Source organism: Crassostrea angulata, chromosome 3, assembly GCF_025612915.1.
Source record: "Crassostrea angulata isolate pt1a10 chromosome 3, ASM2561291v2, whole genome shotgun sequence".
Lineage (NCBI taxonomy): Eukaryota > Metazoa > Mollusca > Bivalvia > Ostreida > Ostreidae > Magallana > Magallana angulata.
This window is the reverse complement of record NC_069113.1, coordinates 12,575,573-12,601,819: the sequence shown is the minus strand read 5'-3', so window position 1 is coordinate 12,601,819 and position 26,247 is coordinate 12,575,573. Positions and strand designations below refer to the sequence as shown.

The 26,247-nt window shown below is 33.6% G+C and overlaps 1 protein-coding gene across 1 annotated transcript; it reads left to right on the top strand.

Annotated features, from left to right (window-relative positions):
* The first annotated feature begins 7 nt into the window (after positions 1-7).
* On the top strand, positions 8-24,410 carry LOC128175462 (methionine synthase-like). The gene is made up of 31 exons (XM_052841093.1): positions 8-167; positions 423-619; positions 1,038-1,127; positions 1,225-1,294; positions 1,909-2,001; positions 2,604-2,865; positions 3,027-3,127; positions 3,269-3,330; positions 3,646-3,713; positions 3,825-3,904; positions 4,038-4,150; positions 7,054-7,194; positions 7,460-7,645; positions 7,955-8,134; positions 8,239-8,355; positions 8,584-8,724; positions 16,656-16,745; positions 17,059-17,310; positions 17,568-17,671; positions 17,831-17,898; positions 18,010-18,130; positions 18,276-18,357; positions 18,611-18,709; positions 19,128-19,200; positions 19,398-19,556; positions 22,161-22,342; positions 22,644-22,780; positions 22,915-22,981; positions 23,086-23,187; positions 23,643-23,843; positions 23,926-24,410. Exons 1-31 carry the CDS (start codon positions 125-127, stop codon positions 24,007-24,009), a joined length of 3,765 nt encoding a protein of 1,254 aa, XP_052697053.1. The 5' UTR covers positions 8-124; the 3' UTR covers positions 24,010-24,410.
* The last annotated feature ends 1,837 nt before the right edge of the window (positions 24,411-26,247 follow it).

Here is a 26,247-nt window from a genome sequence, read left to right as displayed (position 1 = left end):
ACTTATATAACGAAATCGTACACGGTGGAAATCATTTGGTCGTGAGACTTCGAGTTGTGCGGTCGAAGGAAACCGGTGTTATTAGAATTTTTTAATTTCTGACTAAATTATACAAAATCTCACAATGCCTCCAACAATTTCAGATTCTCCTAAATCTTCGGAGACAGGTTTGTGATTTTTTGCATGATTATTGTCAAACCTTGTTTTAAAAGCTAACTATACTAAAATAAAAAAACGATCTATAGTTTGTTTGTCAACAAAAGGGTTACCCCCCTTTGATTTATATAAATGAATATGGAAAATTGTTTCCTATTAATTTACAGAATTGCTGCATTTAATTTAATTAAGTTTTAATAAAGTATACATTTTTATAACTATGTTGCATAACTATTGTGTGTAATAAAAATTGACATACTCTTTAGTGAGGGACAAAATACAGAGTACTCTGCAGGAGCGGATCATGATATTTGATGGTGGGATGGGAACAATGATACAAAAGCATCGCCTGGAGGAGGAAGATTTTAGAGGACAAGAGTTCAAAGATCACCCGAAAAGTTTAAAGGGGAACAATGATATTCTTGTTTTAACTCAACCAAATTTAATCCATGAAATTCACAAGGTGCATATTTAATTATCATTATTGTGATAGTCCCAGTATATCTAAATGACATACATGTGATATGTACCAGTGGTTCACAAAATGTTCGGTTTTCTTTACCCCATTCAAGGAAACATGTTGGGACACTAAAATTATCTTATCATATGTATAGAATGAATTGATCATAACTTGATTTAAATCAAACAATTGATTTTTAAAAACTTCAAAAATGCATGCGTATATTTGAACATTAAATGAACAGCTTTTGAATTTTCAGACTAAAGAATTATTTACTCTAGCTTTTCTTTATTAAAAGGTCTAGAAATAAAATATAGTATATGACCTTCAACTTTGATTACACAGTTACTGTTACTTATGAATTTTTCTAGGGTTAAATTGAATTGTTTTTTATTTTCATATATTCTTCGATTCCTTGTAGGACTATTTTGAGGCAGGAGCTGACTTTGTAGAAACGAACACATTTAGTGGGACCAAAATTGCACAGGCAGATTATGGAACAGAACATCTGGTATTACTATGAAATTTGAACTGAGAAGCAATTAGATAAATAATTATGCTAATCTAATAAGATCTTGAAAATCTAAATAATCCCTTTTATTTTTCAGACATACAGATTGAATTATGAAGCTGCTAAAATTGCTAAGAGGGCTGCTGAAGAGGTTACAAATAAGACTGGTTTGTAAACATTGTCTGATTGTATGAATGTTAAATATTGATTTTTGTGATTTGCAACTAGAGCAAATCTTGCCACAACTCCCAATGCAAAATATTTTAAGACAATTTTAATTTACTGTAAGATACAATTCATGTATTCATAATGTTATAAAATATCAGATAAAAAAAACCCTCTGAAATACTATTGCAAAGTACAAGTGGTTTCTCAAATTTATGCTATATATTAATTACAGTATAGTTTTTATTGCACTGTTTTGTACTTTTCTGGCATGCTTATCTGAATTTGCAGTGTGATTGGCAAGGTGAATTGATTCTATGAGAATCTATTCTATGATTGATTCTATGAACTCAAGTATAAAAGGGCAGTTTGTGTACCCTGTTAGCCTCTTTTTCACAAAAGCTCTAAACATTTAATGACAATTAATTCAAGAGAACTATATTGTTTCTTTTTTTGTTACTCATCAATTTTATCAGTTTTATTTTTCTCATTTATATACTAGTACTGTTATCATGTTTGGAGAGCTGTGTCAATCTATTGACACAACCAACATCAGTTTGATTTAAACTTTCAAAATGACCTGACTGATCATTAATATAGAAAGTTCATTTTGTAGGTATTCAGAAATATGTAGCAGGAGCAATAGGTCCAACCAATAGAACTCTGTCCATATCTCCCTCAGTTGAGAAACCAGAGTTCAGGAATGTCAGTAAGTGATCAGATCTCAAAACGATTTGTGTTTATTAGGAACGAACTTAATAACTTTTAAACCAGAAAATGAATTTAAATTGAACAAATTACCAACAGATTTGTGGAATGACATGCTAAAGTTTTCAACAATACTGTAGCTGTAGCTTGATGTAGATGAACTATAGTAGAATACATTATAGTTTATTATACTTTCATGTTAAATACTGAAATCTGATTGGTTTAGACGCAGTTGATAATCCGTTTTATTACCCTCAACGTTAGCAACACACTTGGCAACGGGTAACACAATGAATTGTTACATGTGCGTAAATTATGTGCATACGGTTCACCGTAGAATTCACTTCATTTCTATACAAAAGCAGTAAAAATTTCTCTAAAATTAAGACATTCAGTATAATGAAATAAATAGTGCCTGTTTGGGAGGATAACAGTTGAAATTGACACCCCTTAAAACCATTGTCAACCTCCGCTTCGTGTCGGTTGACAATGGTTTTCTTGGGGTGTCAATTTCAATGTTATCCTCCCAAACAGGCACTATTTATATAATGTTGTTTTATTGTTGTTATCATACTGTTAATGTGAGACAATTTTTTTTTACAGCTTTTGATGAACTTGTGGAAGCTTACACAGAACAAGCCAAGGGATTATTAGAGGGAGGTGCAGATGTCCTTCTGGTGGAGACAATATTTGACACTGCCAATTCCAAAGCAGCCCTCTTTGCTATTGAGGAGCTGTTTAGGAAGGAGAAGTTTACCTGCCCCGTGTTTGTGTCTGGTACGATTGTCGACAAGAGTGGGAGGACTCTCTCTGGACAGACCACTGAGGCTTTTCTCATCAGTGTGTCCCATGGTAATCCAATGTGGTCAGTATTTTTGTACAAAAGATATGCTTTACTGATATCAATTGATTTTTACCTGGTACATGCATATGCCTTGATATTCATTTTTTCCCTGTGTTTGTAATAAACATGTATAAGCATGTATCAGTTGAATTACTAATTTTATTTTATACCATTGTTTTCAGTATTGGACTCAATTGTGCATTGGGTGCAAATGAAATGAGACCTTTCATAGAAGCTGTCAGCAAAAACACTACAGCATACACTATATGCTATCCAAATGCAGGTACATGCCTTTTGAAAGGGAAACTTATTGTTTTGTACAACTATACATGTATAGATCTATTGCCTCTTCTCACATAGTGTGGAAGTACATATTTATTGTATCTTATGTTTATAAATTAACTAAATTATTTTTTGTTTTAAGGGTTACCAAATACTTTTGGAGATTATGACGAAACTCCAGAGAGCATGTGTGACCAACTTTCAGTAAGAAAACTTTTTTTTCAATGTTATAAAAAAATAAACCATGTAAAAATGTTATAAAAATTTTAATACATGATAAATTAAATTTAAGCTTGTAAACATGTTTTAGAAATTTTAATACTTGTAAAATTACATGTAAGCTTGTAAAAATGTTATAGAAATTTTAACACCCTTAAAATTACATGCATTGCCAAGCTTGTAAAAATGTCATAGCAATTTTACATCTTGTAAAATTACAAATAAGCCTCTCTTTGATTTTGTTATTATACTGTAAATGTACATGTTCAAATCTAAAGTTTGTTTTGATTGATGTTTTAGAATTTTGCGCGAGATGGTCTACTGAACATTGTGGGTGGATGTTGTGGTACTACTCCTGAGCATATAAAGTAAACTTTGCATAAATCACATTAATATACCTTCATATACGTGCAGATTGTGTTTTGTATGATGTGAAAGATTTATCTCCCTTTAAATCCAAATCATTGTTATTTTTTTAGAGCAATTGCAGAAGGTGTGTCTCAATTCAAACCAAGAGTCCCACCAGATGAGCTCAGAAAGGACTTCATGGTGCTCTCAGGTATACTTCTAGTGTAAATGAATCTGATACATTTGATTCAAATTTATAATTAACTCAGTTGTGATATTCATTAAAACACATTACACATGCAATAACTTCTTAATAATACAAGATGATTTGTGACTTTATGAAGGACTTGAACCTACATATCTTGGACCCTATACCAACTTTGTTAATATTGGGGAGAGATGCAATGTAGCTGGATCTCGGAAGTTTGCCAGACTCATCAAGGATGGAGATTATGAGGTCAGCAGTTGTTAAAAAAATGTCATGACTTAGATTAATTTATTGGATTAACATACATGAGTTGTATGGAGTCCTATGTACAATTGACAATACATTGATAATCATAGGCTTAATTAAATGAAAATATTTTAATCAAGAATGACAAAGTTACTTGTTTATTTATTCATATCCCAAAGTAATGATAACTGCTTTATGTTATATATGTTGATCATCAAACAGTACTTTTTAGCTCACCGAGACGAAGTCGGGGGGAGCTTATGCTATACCCTCGGCGTCGGCGTCGGCGTCGGCGTCCGGACCTGGTTAAAGTTTTTGTTGCAGGTCCTGTATCTAACTTATTACTTGTCCTATCTTCACCAAACTTGCATGAATGATGCATCTGGACCTACTAATGGACTTGAGAGACTTGGATGCTGAATCTGGGCCATGAATTTCAGATGCTGGAGGAGGTTAAGGTGTTTGGAGCAGGTTTAAGTTTTTGTTGCAGGTGCCCTTTGATAGCCATTTCTAAGTTACTACTGGTCCAAACTTCACCAAACTTGCATATATGGTGTGTCTTATGATACTGATGCACCTGACAGGCTTGAATGCTGAATCTGAGCCATAGGTTTCGGATGCTGGATGAGGTTAAGGTTTTTAGAGCTGGTTAAAGTTTTTGGAGCAGGTGCCCTCTGATGATTATATCTTACTTACTACTGGTCCTTACTTCACCAAACTTGCATGGATGGTGTGTCTTATGATACTTTTGCACCTGACAGGCTTGAATGCTGAATCTGAGCCGAAGGTTTCGGATGCTAGATGAAGTTAGGTTTTTCGAGCAGGTTAAAGTTTTTGTTGCAGGTGCCCTTTGATAGCCATTTCTAAGTTACTACTGGTCCCAACTTCACCAAACTTGCATAGATGGTGCGTCTTATGATACTGATGCACCTGACAGGCTTGAATGCTGAATCTGAGCCATAGGTTTCGGATGCTGGATGAGGTTAAGGTTTTAAGAGCTGGTTAAAGTTTTTAGAGCAGGTGCCCTCTGATGATCATATCTTAGTTATTACTGGTCCTAACTTTACCAAACTTACATGGATGGTGTGTCTTATGATACTGATGCACCTGACAGGCTTGAATGCTGAATCTGAGCCATAGGTTTCGGATGCTGGATGAGGTTTAGTTTTTTTGGAACAGGTCACATGTTTAATATATGTAGGTAATAGCACTATTTCAAACTTGCATATATGATCTAACTATAATATAAATGAATGGCAGAGGTAGCTTCAGATGCAGAGCCTGATCTCCATTATCAAGGATGCTAAAAAATATATCTTAGTTATTTCTGGTCCTAACTTCACCAAACTTGCAAGGATGGTGCGTCTTACGATACTGATGCACCTGACAGGCATGAATGCTGAATCTGAGCCATAGGTTTCGGATGCTGGATGAGGTTAAGGTTTTAAGAGCTGGTTAAAGTTTTTAGAGCAGGTGCCCTCTGATGATTATATCTTAGTTATTACTGGTCCTTACATCACCAAACTTGCAGGGATGATGCATCTCATGATACTGATGCATCTGACAGGCTTGAATGCTGAATCTGAGCCATAGGTTTCGGATGCTGGATGAGGTTAAGTTTTTTGGAACAGGTTACATGTTTTATAGATAATAGCTTGCATAATTGATTTAACTATAATATAAATGAATTGCAGAGGTAGCTTCAGATGCAGAGCCTGTTCTCCATTATCAAGGATGCTAAAAATTCTCCTACCTCACTCAAACCTGCTTGATAGATGTGTTTGTTGTTAAATGATTTAACATGATTCCTATGATATAGTATTCTATGATATGATACACTATTGTTTTATATGATACAATGTAATATCATACATTATATTGTAAAAAGTTATATGATATGATATGATATTGTATCAATTTTTTTGTACATTATTATATGATATTGTATTATGATATTGTTATGTATAGTATTGTATATTATTATACAATATTGTAGAATATGATATTGTATAATATATTATTTTATCGAATGATATTGTTTCATATTATATTGCAATATATGATATTGTATCATATGATACGATATTGTATATTATAATTATAGCATATCGTATGATACAATATTGTATAATATGATATTGGTTTATATAATATATTGTTATATAATACATGAAATTGTATTATATGATATTATAAGATATCATATAATATGATATTGTATAATATGATATTGTATCATATGATATGATATTGTATAAAATGATATTGTATTATATAATATCGTACTGTATCAGATGATATTGTATCATATGATATGAAACAATGTTTTATCAAATTATATTGTATCATATGATGCAATATTGTGTATCAAATATGATACAATATCATACAATACAAAATTATACTATATTATACAATATAATATCATATGTTACAATATTGTGATGTATTATGTGATATGATATAGTATCAAATAATGCTATATTGTATTTATATTAGATATTATGATATTGTATTATGTGATTAAATACAATAATGTATAACACGATACAATGTCATATTATATGTTACAAAATCATATTGCATCAATATTTATTACAGTATTATATTGTATTAAATGATATATATTGTAAGTATCATTGGATGCAATATCATATTTTATATTATTGTATTGATAAACATTGTATCTTATAATAATGTATGAAATGAACATAGGATTATCATACAATTTTTTTACATATGATATACGATATTGTGTCAAAACAGTATCCATGAATATCCAAGATCATTAACTATGATTTTCATATCATATGATAAAGGTGGTTTTAAAGGTGATGCCTCATAAAGTTGATGCCTCGTCTCGGTGAGCTTTGTAATCTGTGATTACCTATGTTTATAAATTGTAGGAGGCTTTAAGTATTGCTAAAACCCAAGTAGAGAATGGAGCGCAAATCCTAGACATCAATATGGATGAAGGAATGTTGGATGGTGTGGCTTGTATGACCAAGTTTGTCAATCTCATCGCTTCAGAACCAGAAATCTCTAAGGTGAATGAAAAAGGCAAATACATACAGTCAAACTTCTTATCTCGAACTAGATAGCACTGTTTTAAAACTTCAAGATATCCGAGTATTCGAGATATCAAGGGTAAAATACATAAAAAATAAGTGTTTAGGACTTACAAATCACTTCAACATATCCATTGTATTCGAGATATCAGTGTTCGAGATATCATAGTTCAACCATAGTATAAAGAACCATAAAAAGCATTGGCTTTGCTAATGAATGTTTTTTTTATTTTATTTTAATCAGGTACCCCTATGTATAGATTCCTCCAACTTTGCAGTGATTGAGGCTGGATTAAAATGTACTCAGGGAAAGTGTATTGTCAACAGTATCAGCATGAAAGAGGGAGAGGAGGACTTTGTAGAAAAAGCCAGAAAGATCAAACAATATGGGGCTGCTGTGGTTGTCATGGCATTTGATGAAGAAGGACAGGTACATAAAGATATCTTTTAAACATATAGATGTCATTTTTTTCAGTTTTTTAAGGGCATTTTAAAATTTTTTATGGCAACATTTTTAGGTACTGAATTTAAATAAAACAACAGTCTCGGTTTTATTTAGTTAGCAAAAAAATCATTTTACCATTTCTTAGTAAATTTTGCACTTTTATTCCTCATAACATAAGAAAAAAAATAATGTCGTTGATAATTTCTGAATTGTATACACTTTATGTCCATCAATAGTATTTGGATTTTGTCCATTCATTTAAGATATACAGGTACCATATATTTGTGCTTTCAGGCAACAGGCAGACAAAGAAAGTTTGAAATATGTCAGAGATCCTACAGGATTCTTGTTGACAAGGTCAAGTTCAATCCGAATGATATCATATTTGACCCCAACATCCTTACTATTGCAACAGGGATAGAGGAGCACAACTCATATGGAGTTGATTTCATCATGGCAACAAAAGACATTAAGGTAGTACATGTATTACTTTTACAGCTATATATAGTCCTCTACATGTTTATCCTTCTAATGATACTTTGTAAATATTTACTTCTGATGTGAACATTTCTGTACAGGAGAATTTGCCTGGAGCCAGAGTAAGTGGGGGTGTATCCAATTTCTCGTTTTCTTTCCGAGGCATGGAGGCAGTTCGAGAGGCCATGCACAGCGTCTTCTTATATCACGCCATAAAGGTATGGGCGGAGCATACCACTTACTGAGCATACCTACTACTAATAGCTACCGTTAAAGATAAAAAAAATTACTATGATCAGATAATGATGCATCCCATTTAAGAAGATAATAGTTACTCTGGCTTGATGATTGCGCTCATGAATACAGATGCATTTCAATTCATGTATTTTTTATTGGTATTCTTAAATTTCACATGCAGTTATCCTTTTTTATGGTGTAACATTTAGAATGGTATGGATATGGGGATTGTGAATGCAGGATGTCTGCCTGTTTATGATGATATTGAACCAAAGCTTTTGGAAATGTGTGAAAACTTACTTTGGAACAAAGACCCTGATGGAACAGAAAAACTGCTTGCTTATGCCCAGGTAATGTATATGTACATTTATTGTGATAATTCATCCATCAAAGAAGTAAAAATAAATGAAAACAAAGCCATGCACTCTACAGTTAGTGATATTTGGCTCATTAATTGAATATTGCAGCCAACTACATTCTTTGCCATTGCCATTTTTCCTTCCTGATTGACTTCCAGCCAATAGTAATTAATAACACCAATAGTATGTTTAGATATTTATTACTGAAACAACCATAAAAAAACATATACATAATAGTTGGATTGAAATGGCCGCAAATTTTGCAGGAGTCAAGGGAGACAACTAGGATACCTTAACAAAATGGGCAAGCTAGTGGCCTCGCTTATGCGAGTGCCATGAAACCCCATGCCTGACACGCATGGTGGCTAGGCATACAAGCTGCACAGCTTTTACACCCTGCCTCTGGCTTGCTACCTGGTTTAACTTTTTAACACCACCAGCTTGTAGCCTCTCCTCCTTTTTATAGAGGTAGAGGGGGTCTGAGCACTGAAATGCTGCAGACCCCAAGCAGTTTAGGAACACATTACACACATTTGCTCAATGGCATTTAACTTCCATGTTAACACACCGCCATGAGACCCCCTCATGCTTTATGCAGATGAGCAGAGACAACCAGGTTAAGCTAGTGCCCTTGACGGCCTTTAATGTTTCCCTGACTCCTCCCCCATAAAGTTGCGACAAAATAAATACCCCAGCAATTATGTGTATTTACTGATTTCTGAAGTTGTGGATTAAATTAAATGTTGGAATGAATAAAATTATCTTCGCACAAGAGTCGTAAGTGTTTCAAGCCAGGAGCTCCGCTTGAAACAGTCCACTGCAATGTAAAAACCTAAAAATAAAATAAAAGTACCTGGCACAGATTAGGTGAGCAACACAGCTAATTTGTTAGACTTGTTAAAATTGGGAGGGTGGGTGGGAAATTTTTCCTTTGTGTTGCTTTCCTGGCCAGATGGTAGACAGGAAGAGGAAGTTGCTAGCTTAGATAACTCTTACTGATGCTGACTATCTTACATTAATTAACCTGTACCTAGTTAAGTCCTCCACTGTGAGACAATGCTATTCAATCAATTAAAAGAGATTATCTCATATTCATTTCAATAATCTGTATTAATTGAATATTGCAGCCAACTACATTCTTTGCCATTGCCATTTTTCCTTCCTGATTGACTTCCAGCCAATAGTAATTAATAACACCAATAGTATGTTTAGATATTTATTACTGAAACAACCATAAAAAAACATATACATAATAGTTGGATTGAAATGGCCGCAAATTTTGCAGGAGTCAAGGGAGACAACTAGGATACCTTAACAAAATGGGCAAGCTAGTGGCCTCGCTTATGCGAGTGCCATGAAACCCCATGCCTGACACGCATGGTGGCTAGGCATACAAGCTGCACAGCTTTTACACCCTGCCTCGGGCAGGTCTATTCGCCGGAATGGCGACGGAATAGACGTAGTGACATATATAAAAAGGTCGATAACTTGTGTTAGGTATAAGCTATCACCATTCGGTTTTCAGTTTTTTAATCTGTGGATAAAGGGCTATCGAAATATGTAAAAACTTTTTTGATAAGTACATGTTTAATACATAAAACCTTGACCGGAATGAGCTATGGTCGCAAAAATCAGCTGCCGGAATGACGAAGTCGACTTCAGAAAACACCTAATATCTCAAAAAGTTTTTAATATTTTTTCATTCGGAAACGATTTTTTTAATCACAACAACCAGGCCTATAAAATGTGAAAAAATTAAATCGATATCTTTAGATTTAATATGCAAAACCTTGACCGGAATGGAAATTTTTCGTTAAAAAAGAATGCTGTAATCGTGCAGTCATCTCTAAATAATCACCTGTATCATAAAAACCATTGATTATATTTCCATTCAGTCAAGATTTTTTTCATCCTTAGTTATACACCTTTCAGATAATATATAGTTTTATATATCAAACTGGATTTAAATGCTCAAAACCTTGACCGGAATGGAAATTTTACACTCAAAATTAACAAATTTTATTAATGCGCTCAGGTAAATCTCAGGTAAAGAAGCCGTACTACAGGAAGGTGTGAACAACACCTGTAATAAAAACATATATGTACTATATGAACTCGTATACGTAGATAATCTTACATCTGCTTTTTTAAACATCATTTTAAAAAGAATCAAAGTACTGAAAGTACTGTTAGACGGTGGCGTCGTTTGAAAGTGGCATATTACATGTAATAATGAGTGATGTATGATAATTATTTTTGTAGAAAACCGCGGCCAGTATCGCATTCATGTACTAATACTTAACGCTTACTTGCACAACTAGTCGTGAGTTTCCTACATGGATAACTCTGTGGAAATCGTAGCTGTGATCTCACTCTACACTTTACAAATGCTGTGTCTCTTGGTCGTCATCTTTTGGGAAAGACCCAAAGATTTATCACAGTAGTCTTTGTCGTATAGAAGTTTGTATCTATATTTTGTATCAATATGTTTGTATACTTTATATATCAGTTGACATTAAAACCCTGTTTGAATGGTTGCCACCACATATTGAATGAATAAATCAAATCCAAAGCGATTTCATCACAGTACGCCCAAATATTTGATTGTTTGAAGAAGGGGAATTTTGGTTTTTTCCTTTTTGACCTTTGGGTTGACCCCGCAAATGGGAACAACTTTTGAAAAGTGTGGATTGGACTATTGTGCTTTAAATATATTGTGGATTTCTCAAAGTAACGAGAACAAATAAAGCTTTGGTATGATAAGATACTTATTTTTACTAACTATTTGGGCATACATATAGTATGTTAATTGTCCCTCTCGACAGCATTTTCCCTCATTTTCTTCACGGGGAAAAAGTTGCAGTCTTGTGGATCATCACATTTGCTTTTTTTCCCCTCATAGTCAGTTAATACATTGAGGTGTAAAGAAAATGGAATGGGTTTACAAGAACCTGTCTGATAAAACTGGTATTGCTTTTGGAGTGCACGTCATCATGAAACAGAAGAGTAAATCAATATTTTATCTTCGACTTTAGGGGATTATTTCCATTTGCTCACAACGAAAGTGAATGAAAATTTTAAAAAATATCATACAGCATTCGGTCGCGGCAGTTTCATTAATCAACGTTTTAAACATTTGTTCTACTGTATTTAGCTATAGATTTATTCAAACCATTTGAATGAATTCGGGAAAGTCACATGTATATTTTATCGCTTCTCAGTACACTTTAACACGCATAAATTACTTGCTACATTAAACTTTTCTAGTAAACTTACAACAAATATTGATTAATTATACAAAATAAGTTTTTAAAAACACCAAACAAACAAAATTCAAGCTGAACGCACGTTTTTCTGACCATACAGCTGTGTATATAAAGAAGATTGGGGGGGGGGGGGGGGGGGTAAGATGGCACAACTGCCCTTTTGGTTTAGTTGTAAAATACAATTTCAAATTTAGCATTTTTTCAATTAAATATATTTGATATGTTATTATACAAGTTTACAAAATGGTAATTTCTAACTATATTCAGTTTGAAATATTTCAAAAAGATAAGAAAAAAATAATAAATTTTTAAGTTTTGGTGGTATCGAACCCAAGTTCTATAAAGTTTCCTAATGGCTGGTGCTCTAACCACTGAGCCATTTCATTCACAACAAAGTGCGTTGTTTAAATGCTATGTGAGACAATGACCACGAATTTTCGGACTTGTATTATATTTCTAAAACTTTCAATTGTTGAGCTACAAAATGACATTTTTGAACTGTAGTGGGTCATCTCTCCACATTTTTGTTGAGTCCAATCGGTTTATTAAATTCCATTAAACCACATTTAGACTGTAAAAAAAAAAATATTGAGCTCAGACCCACTCTATGAAAGAAAATGAATTGAAGTTAATCTGATCTATCTAATCAGTCCTCATATGGTCATTTTACACGCCTTATTCGCCCATCTTCTTTGATTTTATTCTTTGCATGTACTAAACAATAGATCTAGGGTTCGCAAATCCCGGCAATATTTTCGGAAAGCTTTATTTCTGTAGCTCAGCAGAATTCTACAGTCATCTATGAAGCACATTTTTTTGCCTTCATGTTTCATTATTTATCACAAATATAGCATGAATGTATACGCTACGGCCGATGTAGCATTGTGTTAAGTGATGACACTTTCTAACCGGTGTGTATTTCAATTGCGAGTCGCAACAAACTGGCGCATTTATATAGGCCCGCCTATTTGTAAATGCATGTTGACAAAATGATGCTAACACTTGGAAACAAATGTCGAAGAAAGTTCATAATAGAGTTGTACTCGCGAATTAAGAATCATTTGAGAACAAACGGGGCGATGTTTACGTACATATGTAAATAATGTTATCTGTTAGTGAAAAAATGCCCCAAAACCAAAGAAAAGATGCTCTCTTACATTACCGTTCATTATGTACCATAAATGTATATGGAATATCGCATGTTTTTTCTCACAAAAAAGCTAGCGTTTGCTGCAAATTAGAGATACACGAGCTGACACGCCGTGAAATCCATAAGACGTTTTACAGCATATGTAAAAAAAAAATCTGAACTAAAAATCTTTGAAACATCGTAAAATGTAGTTTATAAACATTTAAAATGGCGACTCGATTTGCACGTGAATTTTACAATCCGACGTCGATTAGCGTGTTTGAGAGAAAGTCAGCAGCAAGTAAAGCGTCAACATCTGCAGTAAATATTGTCTGATGAATATTGAGGTGCCTGTAATAAAATTTATGTTTCTACAGACTGAGTGAGGTACAAAATAAGGTACATTGTAAATCACAGGTCAGTCGAAAATTTAACACATTTGTATCGTAAATTTAAAGTTTTTGTGTGTTTGAAAACACATGCACACTTGTAGAAGAAACTGTGCCATTGATCGGTTGAAGTTCAATAAAATGTAATTTATGTAATATTCATTGTCAGTATCTGTTGTGAATTCTTTGGAATAAGCTACAACAACAAAAAATATACTGCTCAACTAAAACTAATGCGTTGAAAATGGCTGAATTTATCGATGAAGCGTAATTGCTGAAATATGAAATGGCAAACCAGTTTAAATAGTGTGTTTTTGACAATTATTTATATCATAAAAAACAATAAGCAATTATTGTGAGATCTCTTGACCAATTATCGCAGTGATATAGTTTATATGCAGTCCTGATACAGAGTTAAACGTCAAAACTGGCAGTTTGAGCCTTATATTATTAATACCGCGTAAGCAGATAGGGTAACGGCTCATTTAAAATAAAACACAATTTCATACATTATTTAAATGTATGTACAAAATAATTAGCAGCTATAATGCTTAAAATATCTGATAAGATTAAAATGAGTTCTCATACTGAAATCGACACGTAGATAAAACACTGCATACATGTACCTAACAGAGTTATCGTTCGTTATCCGCTAGGGTCCCTGTGAGAAATACCCTTCCGGTCAGGACCGTAGCAATAGACAGTGGCTATAAATAGCCACCGTCTAAAAAATATATACGCGAAATTAAGATGAAATTGTTATTAGTTATTTACTTTTTATTTAAAAGGTTATTATATTATTTATTAAAAATAAATATCAACGATGCTTTATCACAGTAAGATAAAAAATCCGGTAGGAAAAAACCGCGACCGAATGATTGCGACAAGGAAGTTATACCAGCTCCGGATTCCGCCGCCGCCGCGTTAGAACAAGAGGATGTTGGCGACGACATTCCCGTTAAAAAAATCAAATTAGAATGTAAAGAGGCTTCCGATAAGATTATTCAAGACGAATAATGGGTTTCTGGGCTTACAGTTTCGCACAAGAAAAATATTTTAGATCCAAAAGGGTGGTTGTGTTCCGATATTGTGAATTATTCATTACATATAATCAAAAAGCAGTTTGAACATATACATGGGTTACAGTTAACAAATTTTGCACCACTATTTGACGAACAAACTAAATCATGGAAATGCGATAAAAAATTTGAACATACTCAACCACCTTCAGTTCAGATACATCATACGGGTAGAAGTCATTGGGTAACATCTTTTCAAAATAACAATAACGAAATTTGTATTTTAGATAGTCTTAGCAAGAGCAAGAACCAAACAGTAAACACTCCATCTCTTGAAATTCAACTCTCTCTTATTTATGGGCGTAATAAGACTTCTATTCCTATCAAAATTTTAGATTCTCAACAACAAGAAAATGGCTATGATTGTGGATTATTTGCAATTGCTAACCTTGTAGAATTTTGTTTTAATCCCGATAATTCATTTCAAACTAAAACCTCTTTTAAATCAGAAAGTATGAGAAACCATCTTGTAGAATGTTTAGAAAATGGTTTATTTACGCAATTTCCGCAAAATTCATCACAAACTCCTGACATTACAGTTTTAAAACATAAGATTTTAACAATTAATTGCTGTTGTTCTTGTGGATTTCCAGATTGGGTGGATGAAATGGTAGGCTGTGATTTTAAATTAGGGAAAAAGCTTTGTAATGTTTGGAAACATTCAAAATGTGCAGATGTAAATAATGATTGTACAGATTGGCTATGTATTGACCATTGTCGTGATTAAATTTGTGTTGTTCTATTGAAATTTGTTGTTTTAATAAACCCTCTGTGTTTTTATTACTTGTGTTGTTCACACCTTCTTGTAGTACGGCTTCTTTACATGAGCGATACCTGAGTGCATCTAATAAATTTTGTAAATTTTGAGTGTAAAATTTCCATTCCGGTCAAGGTTTTGAGCATTTAAATCCAGTTTGATATATAAAACTATATATTATCTGAAAGGTGTATAACTAAGGATGAAAAAAATCTTGACCGAATGGAAATATAATCAATGGTTTTTATGATACAGGTGATTATTTAGAGATGACTGCACGATTACAGCATTCTTTTTTAACGAAAATTTTCCATTCCGGTCAAGGTTTTGCATACTAAATCTAAAGATATCGATTTAATTTTTTTCACATTTTATAGGCCTGGTTGTTGTGATTAAAAAAATCGTTTCCGAATAAAAAAATATTAAAAACTTTTTGAGATATTAGGTGTTTTCTGAAGTCGACTTCGTCATTCCGGCAGCTGATTTTTGCGACCATAGCTCATTCCGGTCAAGGTTTTATGTATTAAACATGTACCTATCAAAAAAGTTTTTACACATTTCAATAGCCCTCAGTCCACAGATTAAAAAACTGAAAACCGAATGATGATAGCTTATACCTAACACAAGTTATCGACCTTTTTATACATGTCACTACGTCTATTCCGTCGCCATTCCGGCGATTAGTCCTCACCCCCTGCCTCTGGCTTGCTACCTGGTTTAACTTTTTAACACCACCAGCTTGTAGCCTCTCCTCCTTTTTATAGAGGTAGAGGGGGTCTGAGCACTGAAATGCTGCAGACCCCAAGCAGTTTAGGAACACATTACACACATTTGCTCAATGGCATTTAACTTCCATGTTAACACACCGCCATGAGACCCCCTCATGCTTTATGCAGATGAGCAGAGACAACCAGGTTAAGCTAGTGCAGAGGTTATGTCTCCCTTGACCCCGCCACTAACATCGATATGATGTTCCCCACTAAATTTGCCCCCTTTTAAAATGTGTGTTACTAAGATCCTACGTTCTAATATATAAGCAAGTGTACTGTACTATAAAAACAACTAATTATCCAAAAATCTTCCCCTTTCCCCTGAAAATGAATTCTAAGCCCCCTTGAATATTGTTTAAATAAGCCTTGTTTCCCCTTTCTGATAAATGGGTTCCATCGTATCTAAACAAACCAGTTTGGTGAACATTAATGTTTTTGTCTACAGTTAGTGATATTTGGCTCATTATATCACAACCGAGTACCAGTACCTATTTGATGTTGAATTTTAAATAAATATATTGTTTTATGACAGAGTATGGGAAAAGATGCCAAGAAAGCAGTGGTCAGTGATGAGTGGAGGAACAAGAATGTGGAGGAGAGGCTGGAGTTCTCCCTCATCAAGGTCTGTACTGTTACACAGTTTGTGTGTGGGAAATGTCAGCAAAGTTGAGCAATGTTCAAGATTTCGTAAACCAACTTTCATTTTTTGGTGACTCAAATTTGAAATTTTGTTAGGGATAATCAGGTGAGCATTAAATAAATTTTCCAACCAAGCCTTTCTCAGTAAAGAATACAGATACTGACACACATAGCAGCTGGTTTACAATGATGAGTATCATTGGCTTGTGTTCTTGTTATCCTCATGATTTCTCTCATATTTTTTTTTTTACAGTATTCAGTGTATTATTTATTTACATTGAATTTCTGGTTTTTAGGGAATAGACAAATTCGTCGTAGAGGACACGGAAGAGGCACGTCAGAACCAAGAGCTGTACCCCCGGCCCCTGAATGTCATCGAGGGTCCCCTGATGAAGGGCATGAGTGTTGTGGGGGATCTCTTTGGGGCAGGGAAAATGTTTCTGCCCCAGGTGATCAAGTCGGCGCGAGTGATGAAGAAAGCAGTGGGTCATCTCATACCTTTCATGGAAAAAGAGAAAGAAGAGAGGATGAAACGAACGGGGAATGTTGTGAGTGCTTGATTTATTGTTTTTTCAAGATGAAATTTTCGTTAGAGAAAAGACTGATAAATGGCATGTTATATGGATTATGTTTTCAAGTTTTATTCACTGTTAAAATATTGTGAATAAAAAAGTTTGCTGAAAAGTTTGCCTGGTAATTACAGCAAAAGCACAATCAAATATCAAATCAATTATAGTATTTGGGTTTCCATGTTACAAGTTTACTCTTTTACAATAATTAATATTTACATATATCTTTTAAAAAGGAATCGGGATACTCTGGAGTGATTGTTCTGGCCACTGTGAAGGGAGATGTCCATGACATTGGCAAAAACATCGTAGGAGTAGTGTTGGCATGCAACAATTTCAAGTGAGTGATAAACCATACCATACACTAGTGTACTGTTTATAGCATTTAATGTCATGATGTAACACTCACTTGTTAGATTATATTATTTAGTAGAACTGTATGATAGTGTACATGTATGTTGATGCTTTTGTGATGCCTGATGTTTGGATATTTTCAAAGAGTGATAGATTTAGGAGTGATGACACCCTGTGAAAAAATCCTTCAAACAGCAATGGAAGAAAATGCAGGTATTAAAAATATTTAAGATTTTCTTTTGTGTTTTCATTTTTGAAAAGCTCCTATGACAAAAGGGATATGCAATGTGTGTACATTGACCAAATCTTTCCTCTGTGTTGCAGACATTATTGGTTTGTCTGGACTCATCACACCTTCCCTAGATGAGATGATATATGTTGCCAAAGAGATGGAAAGAATTGGCTTCAAAGTTCCTCTGCTGATAGGTGGCGCCACAACCTCAAAGTAAGCTCAATTATGATATTAACTACATTCTCTGTGAAAACACTATTCAAGATGATTCATCTGAATTTCTGTGTTTAGTACTATTTAGATGTGATCATTGACAACCAAACTCCTGTTGGAATTAGATTTTGATTTTATATTGTAGAACTCATACTGCAGTGAAGATTGCCCCACAGTACAAATCACCAACAGTTCATGTGCTGGATGCCTCCAAAAGTGTCGTAGTGGTAAGCACAGCATAGTCAGTGAGAGAAACATGGTAACATGTATTACTTATAAAATGTACTATGTAGTGATAGCTACATCAAGAAGCCATCATTACATGTGTATATAGTACATGTATGTATACCTTGAAATAATAAATGAGTTATCAATATTGGAGATGAAATGTAGAAAGAGTTTGCTTTATTTTCTTAATTACTAGGGTTATGTTCCAAGAGAACTGTTTAAGTTGATTTTGATAACATTGTTTATAAACAGTGTTCCCAACTCTTGGATGAGGAAAACAGAGAAGATTATATGGAAGAAGTTACAGAAGATTATGCTGAAATCAGAACAGATCATTACAACTCCCTGAAAGTAAGTTTCATTGGATCTAAAAAACTCAAATGGTAAAACACTGTCACCACATGTTAGAATGGTATAGTAGTTAAGTTCTTGTAACTCTTATTATGTTGACAGATCCAGTTTCCTTTAAAATTGGTGCATTGTTTTGAAAATGAAATATTTACATTGAGGACATTTTTTCAAATTTGACATTGATTAAAGATTAGCAGAAATTACCACCATGCAAACAGTTTAAATTTTTTTTAAAACTACAACCTTTAAAATTATTTCCAAATTTGTTTCCTATATAAATATAATCTCCATGTGAATGCCTTGCTACACAAAATCTGCAAGTCTATACTTTATAAAGTCATCCTTATTTAATAAAAGAAACAGTAGATTTTTACATGTAAATCATATATTTTTTACAGTTTGATGTGGTTTTTTTCAGGACAGAAAATATTTATCAATAGAGAAAGCAAGAGAAAAGAAACTTAATATTGACTGGTCAGCCTACCCACCAGGTTTGTTGTACATGTAATAATAATCTGTAAAACTTCTAATGTACTATTGTACTAAAAAAAATTCAACAACACCCCTTCCTAAAGCCCTTCTCAAAAGTATTAAATTTCAGTTTTTAATTTCCTTGAAAGTACATGTACTTATAAACTGTTTCAACATCTGAATATCCATGAGTTAATTGATGTGTTTAATGATATAGCGCCTGAGCCATCTGTAATAGGAGTGAAAACATTCGAGAATTACGACCTATCTCGACTTGTCCCATACATTGACTGGAAGCCTTTCTTCGATGTGTGGCAGCTCAGAGGAAAATACCCAAACCGAGGCTATCCAAAAATTTTCAAGGATAAAACTGTTGGTAAGTGCAAGTAATAGTCATTATAAAAGATATCATGATTATGTTTTAATCTTGAATGCACTTTGCACAATTAAAACCATGAAAAAGCAATATTCTTCAGCAATTTTAAAATGTAATACATGTACTGTAAACATATTACATTTGGCTATGTATTTTATTTAGCGTTTTTGGCAGAAAAAGGGATCTGCTAAATCAAGTACATTGCTAAATGTGAAATATATAAGTAGATAAATAAGTACATTTAGAAATGGATTAATGTATTCCAAGCTAACTTGTTGAAAAATCATATTCTACCATATATCGTACATGATAAATATAATGAATATAAAGTTTTTCTTGAAAAAGCATGAAAGATCCCTGCTAACAAGATTAAAGCTGCTTGGTCCGATCTTATATCAAATTTTATGGACGCTTTTAAACAATGGATATGCTTAGTATATAGAGGATATCTATATTGTGTGATTTTATATTTGCTTTATCCAACGAGTTGAAATGGTGTATATATTCGCGAGGCTTGCCGAGCGAATATAACCATTTCAACGAGTTGGATAAAGCAAATATAAAGTCACACAATTATAGATGTTCTATTTATCTCATACAATTTGATTTATATTATGAAGCTTTTGAGACAGTCCCTTGTGTGACCCAAATTGTTTTTTCTCTTCAAAGATTAAAAATGATGATGCAACGTTGTGTTATGCGGCTATTGTGACCTTGCGCAATACAATTTAGTACGTCATTCCTGAGATAAATCTTACTGTTTTAATGTAAAGTTTCACTGAAATAAACCTTAAAATAATTTTTTAGCTCTAGATAATTTTTCTTAGAGCTTATTCACTTGATTAAATGGAAATTCCGATTAGAAGACTTGAATAGGGGTAATCAGTTTTGTTGACATACAGTGATACACAAAGTTGCGAATGCTCGTTAGTTTGAATTGACTCGAACGAGGAACAGTTGTTGATGCATGATGTTTAATAAAACAAACACTAGGCTAGCCTTATGATTCAAAATTGAAAATAGTGAATAAGGATGCTTACTGGTGGTGGAATAAAAGTCTCATGAAACATTATTTCGGTAAGTTCTTGTATATAAACACAACCAGAGCGCTCCGTTTTCATCGCGTCGTCAGGATGAACTCTTGATAGTTAATGTAATTTGTAGTTTTATAAACTTCACCAAGCAAATTGAAAGTTGGAAGTGGGCTAAATTTATCAAAAATCTTGACAAACAAGAAAAAAGGGTCTTGTGGTTACGGTTATGAATAACAAAAAAAGGTTGGGGGGGGGGGGCTAACTATCCCCCCCCCCCCCACCTCACAATAGCCCCCCGGTTCCGACGCCTGTGCTACGCAGTTATGTGTTTTCCTTCATATTTGTTATTTAAATCTTTGACAAAATCAATTTTATATTAATTTTTGTAGTAGATATAGTTATATTGAAAGTACTTGCAAATCTTCGAAAATAGGTCACTGAAGCGTTGAAGCGAGGGGCTGTGTCAAAAGTAGTTCTGACCGGAAGTATTTGATATAGCATCACCCGTGTGATATAGCAAAGGTTTATCACACGGGTAATATACACCACACGTATGAGATAAATGTATAATAATAGACATTGAAGTAGTTTTACCCGTCAATTATGCCAAATTTCAATGAAGAAAAATACGTACAAAATTTGCTAAAAAAACATACGACATTAAAAGGTACCGCGTTATTTTGCCTCATGTTAAATTTCACCCCTGACGACGAGACGGGTATGGCTGTATTACAACTTTGACATCGCTTTAAATAAAGGTCGAAATGACCAGACAAATTACAAATAAACATGTGTACGTTTTGTTTGCTAATATTTCTAAAGTTTGCTTTCTTTACAATCGATGCATAGCATGCGGGTTGAATAACCCCAATCATTCGGGGGACGAAATCAAACGGTTTCCTTTTCCAAACATTCCCGTGATGCATTTTGGTTTGTTTTTTCGTTTGCCCAAAGAGAAATTATTTTATTTACTTTGAATATTTCTAACTTTGAAAGGAGACTGATTCTGCTGGTGTAAATAGGAGAAAGTCCATAACTTTCTAAGATAAATGATTTGTATGAAAAAAAATTTGATACTGTAATTACAAAAAAATCGGACCAAGCAGCTTTAAGAATAAGTGCACGTTTTCTATTCATTGAAACAGGTAGATATTGTAAACCAATTATCCCAAAAGAAAAATATATTTGCTATGCTTGTAAATTATTAGTGGAAAATGAAAAACAATTTGTACTACACTGTCCTGTGTATGACAATCTTTGATTTCATTATTGTGATAATTTCAATGATAAATTGTACTGTGGTATTGATCCCATAAAAGAAATTGTTAATCCATGTGATTATAATACTACAAAATGTCTATGGATCTACTTGGAAAAATGTTTTATGCAGAGAAAACAGTTCCAGGAACTATGAAGTATTGTATAAAACTGTCTTGGATGCTGTAGCCTTTATGTTATAATTTTCTTTTGTCTGTCATTTTATTTCATTTTGACTGTATGCCAACATGGTGATGTCAATTAACCATTGAATTGAATAATACGTTTACAGTACACAATTTCTGAATGATAGGTCCAGAGGCTAAGAGAGTGTACAATGATGCCCAGAACTTGTTGAAAACGATCATCACCACCAACAAGTTACAGGCCCACGGAGTGGTGGCGTTCTTCCCCGCCAACAGTGTGGGGGACGATATCGAGGTGTACAATGAGAATGGAGAGGTTATAGAAGTGCTTCATGGACTCAGACAGCAGGTAAGAAAACCGAGGCTTTGTTCTTGTATATTTGTTATTTGGACTTGCTACTCCTAAGAGGTAAATAGGGATTGGCTGTTCTGAATTATAATTTGTTTTTTTATGTTTTGAGTCATCTCACCAATGTAAAAGTGGCATAAATTTTTTGTTGTTCTGATGTCTCGTCTCTGGTAATATTTGAAAAAAATATCTAAAAAAATTGAATTTTCTTACAAATAGAATGGTGCATGTAATACTTTGTAACAAATAGTAGATGCGTATTGTATTATTGAAATTCACCTCAATTAAATTATACATTCAGGCTGAAAAGGAAGCTCTGGATAAATCTCCATATCTATGCCTGTCTGACTTTGTCGCACCCAAAAGTTCCGGCAAGAAAGATTACATAGGAATGTTTGCTGTCACGGCAGGACATGGTGTGGACAAAATGTGCAAAGTGTAAGTATACATACTTACTTATTCTTCTGTTTGACTTACAGTGAACCATGTGATGGATTCCTACTAATATTTGCAGCCAAGGAAGTTTGAGTGAAATAAATCTTATCATCTTGAAATTTTATCCAAAAATTTAGATATGAAGAGAAGTATGATGACTATGGAATCATTATGGTCAAAGCTTTGGCTGACAGACTTGCAGAGGTATAGTGAATATTTGGAAAAGTTAACTTGTCAGATGAAATTCTGTTTTCTTTGACAAAAATTAATATGATTTTATATGTTTAGCAATAATTCTGGTTTTTCAGGCTTTTGCAGAAGAGTTGCATGAGAGAGTGCGAAAGGAGATCTGGGGATATTCAAGAGAGGAATTGTTGGAGGCCAATGATTTACACAAAATTAAATATCAGGTACTTTAAGGTTTTATAACGTAACAATTTACTTACAGCATATTTAGTATTGTTGATTTATTAAATTGTACCTTGTTCATGTTCCCTTATATCTATGATTAGTTTTTGTTAATATTTGTGTGAAAAACATGTGCTGTTATTTTGGTAGTTTCTTCTCCAATGAAAGAAAAAAATAAGGTTTTATAAATTTCTCTATTCATTGTTTGGAAAAACCTATATAAAACCTCGGATTGAAGCATGCACAAGTATATTAATGTCGTCGTGTACAAAATTATTTTCTTGTTTAAAGCTGTATGTGTATCATCTCTCTTCTGATAAAATTTAATGCTCAGATTTGGTCTTAATTATCATACAGATGTAATTTACATACATGAAGAATATTAAAAAAGACACATATATATTTACATGAGAGTAAAAGTTTGAAACATATCGATTATCAAAAACTATTTAAATAGGGAATTCGACCAGCCCCAGGATACCCTAGTCAGCCAGATCATACTGAAAAGGAAATAATGTGGCGCCTTCTAAAGGCAGACAAAGTGGGGATAACTCTGACTGAATCTTTAGCAATGTTTCCGGCTGCCTCAGTTTCTGGACTGTACTTTGCACATCCAAAGTCTGAGTATTTTGCTACCGGAAAATTACAAAAAGATCAAGTAAGTACACACTGCAATTGCATCTTTATATTTTTTAACTTTATAAGATTTCTTGTTTACATTCAATATTTTTATTTTGCAGATTGTTGATTACTCTGCAAGGAAGTCTGTAGATGTGTCTGTCACTGAAAAGTGGCTGAGTTCTGCACTAGCGTACGATTCCTGATGAAAGTCTTGCCTAAGAGTATTAAAATTGCTGGAAATTCGACTGATTCAGTTGACAGTCAAAATACCAACTTATTACAGTACATTTCATGTAAAAATCCTACTGTGTAGGAGAAGAAGATTTTGACTGTGCTTTATGATTATGATACATTAAGGGTATTATTTCGCACTGGAGATTTAACTGATATAGGGCTCTATCGACAAACAAAATACAAACTTAATACAATACCTAGCAAGTGGAAATCCTACTGTGTAGTAGGAGAATATGTTGTCTTTAATTTATAACATATCTGATATCTGTGTACATGTATATTGCATGTATCAACATTGTCCATGAAAACAAATAATTTTATTAATCATGATATTAAATATGATAAAATTAAATATAAATATTTAAGTAAATATTATGATTTTGAGTTACTTTTTAAGAGGAAAAGCTTGGTCAAATGACCTCTGGTGTAATGACGAATAAAAGGTTTCTTTTTGTTGGAACTGTTGACTATAGTATATAAATGAATATATGTTGCATACGAGAGTGTGAAAAAATTTGGGATTGCCTGTTGTCCTCGATTATGTACAAGAAGGAGATAAAACATGAGCTTTTTAGCTCATCTGCGCTGAAAGCTCAAGTGAGCTTTTCTGATCAAAATTTGTCCATTGTCTGTCGTCGTCATCGTCGTTGTCATAAATGTTTACATTTTCGACTTTTCCTCCAGAACCACGGGACCGTTTTCAGCCAAAACATTTAGGTGAAGGGGATTCAAGTTTGTTAGAATTAAGGAATACGCCTTCTTCCGAACGTTCTTGGTATCTTTCAAAAATTATCTTCTGAAAATCCAGTTAGCCAGAATAACTGAGACCTGTGTGGAAGGATCCTCAGGTAGTATAAATTTAAATTTGTTGAAGTCGTGATCCCCGTTGGTAGGGTGGGGCCACAATGGGGGTTCACATTTTTAGTTAGCAATACATAGAGACAAAGCTTTAAAAATCTTCTCGTCAAAAACCAATCGGCTAGAAAAGCTGAAACTTGCTCGGATGCATCCGCAGATATTTAAGAATTTTCAAATCATGATTTCCGGGGTTAGGGCGGGGTTATATGATCCTAAATGGATCCGAATGTAGGAGTGTCAGCTTAACAAAAAAGATCTTTCCACACCACATGTCTCCGGCGAATAATCAGAATATTATAGTCCCAGAAAATTACCAATAAAGACCTGCAGGACATAATTCATCAAGAGGACATAGATGTAGGTACAGTACCATCATTACAAAACGCCGATATAAGTGGATAGGGCACGTACAACGTAAAGACACCACGTTAGGAACTAGGACCTGAGAGGGCAAGAGAAATAGAGGAAGCCATGAATATTATGGAGAAGATAGGTTGAAAATGAAAAATTCATGTAACATCCCTGTGGATCATTAGCTAGGATGGCCTAAGAAAGACAAGAAAGGAGGAAATTTGTTGCTGTCTTACACACCAAGGATGTAAACAATGGCGATGTGGCATCTCATGTTTAAATGAATTCGTATAACAGTTATTGTTCCTATATAGTATGTACAGAGGATTACATCGTCTTTGGTACACATGTAATGGGCACTATACTAATTACATACACACTAGTAGTTAACATCTCATCAAAATTTGTATGGAAAAGGGATTAACCTTTTTGACAAAGTACTAGTACATTGGAGCAGTCATTTAAAAATATACGGAAATTAATGAACTTGAAAATCCCTTTGTGCCAAATCCTTAATATCTTTTTGGTAGAATTTCAAATTAAATATCTTTTTAATTTGTTTGTTTCAGTCAACATTAAACACTCTACAGTTAACAATAGGACAACGTTTGTAATTAAGGAGGCCAATTTGGGTTTTTTTGCGGAAAAACTACAATAGCATAACTCTTTATTTTTTAACCATATGTAATATAAACCAACTCTAGTTTATATGCGAAGGTTCATGAAAATCGACCGTCTGGTTCTTTTTAGGGACCATCTCAAAATAGAGGTACATTTACTATAGGAATATATAGGAAACTGCCATTTTCCGCACATCAAAGCAGTTTTAAAAAATACTACAATAGCTTTTTTTCTCAGATTGTTTTGTATGATAAGTAATATCATTTCCTACCTTATAAGTAAAAAACATAAAATTCTACCGTCTGGTTTTTAATGGGGGCCATCTCAAAATATTAAAATGCACCAAATTTTGCTATATATTTGGATCATTACGAATG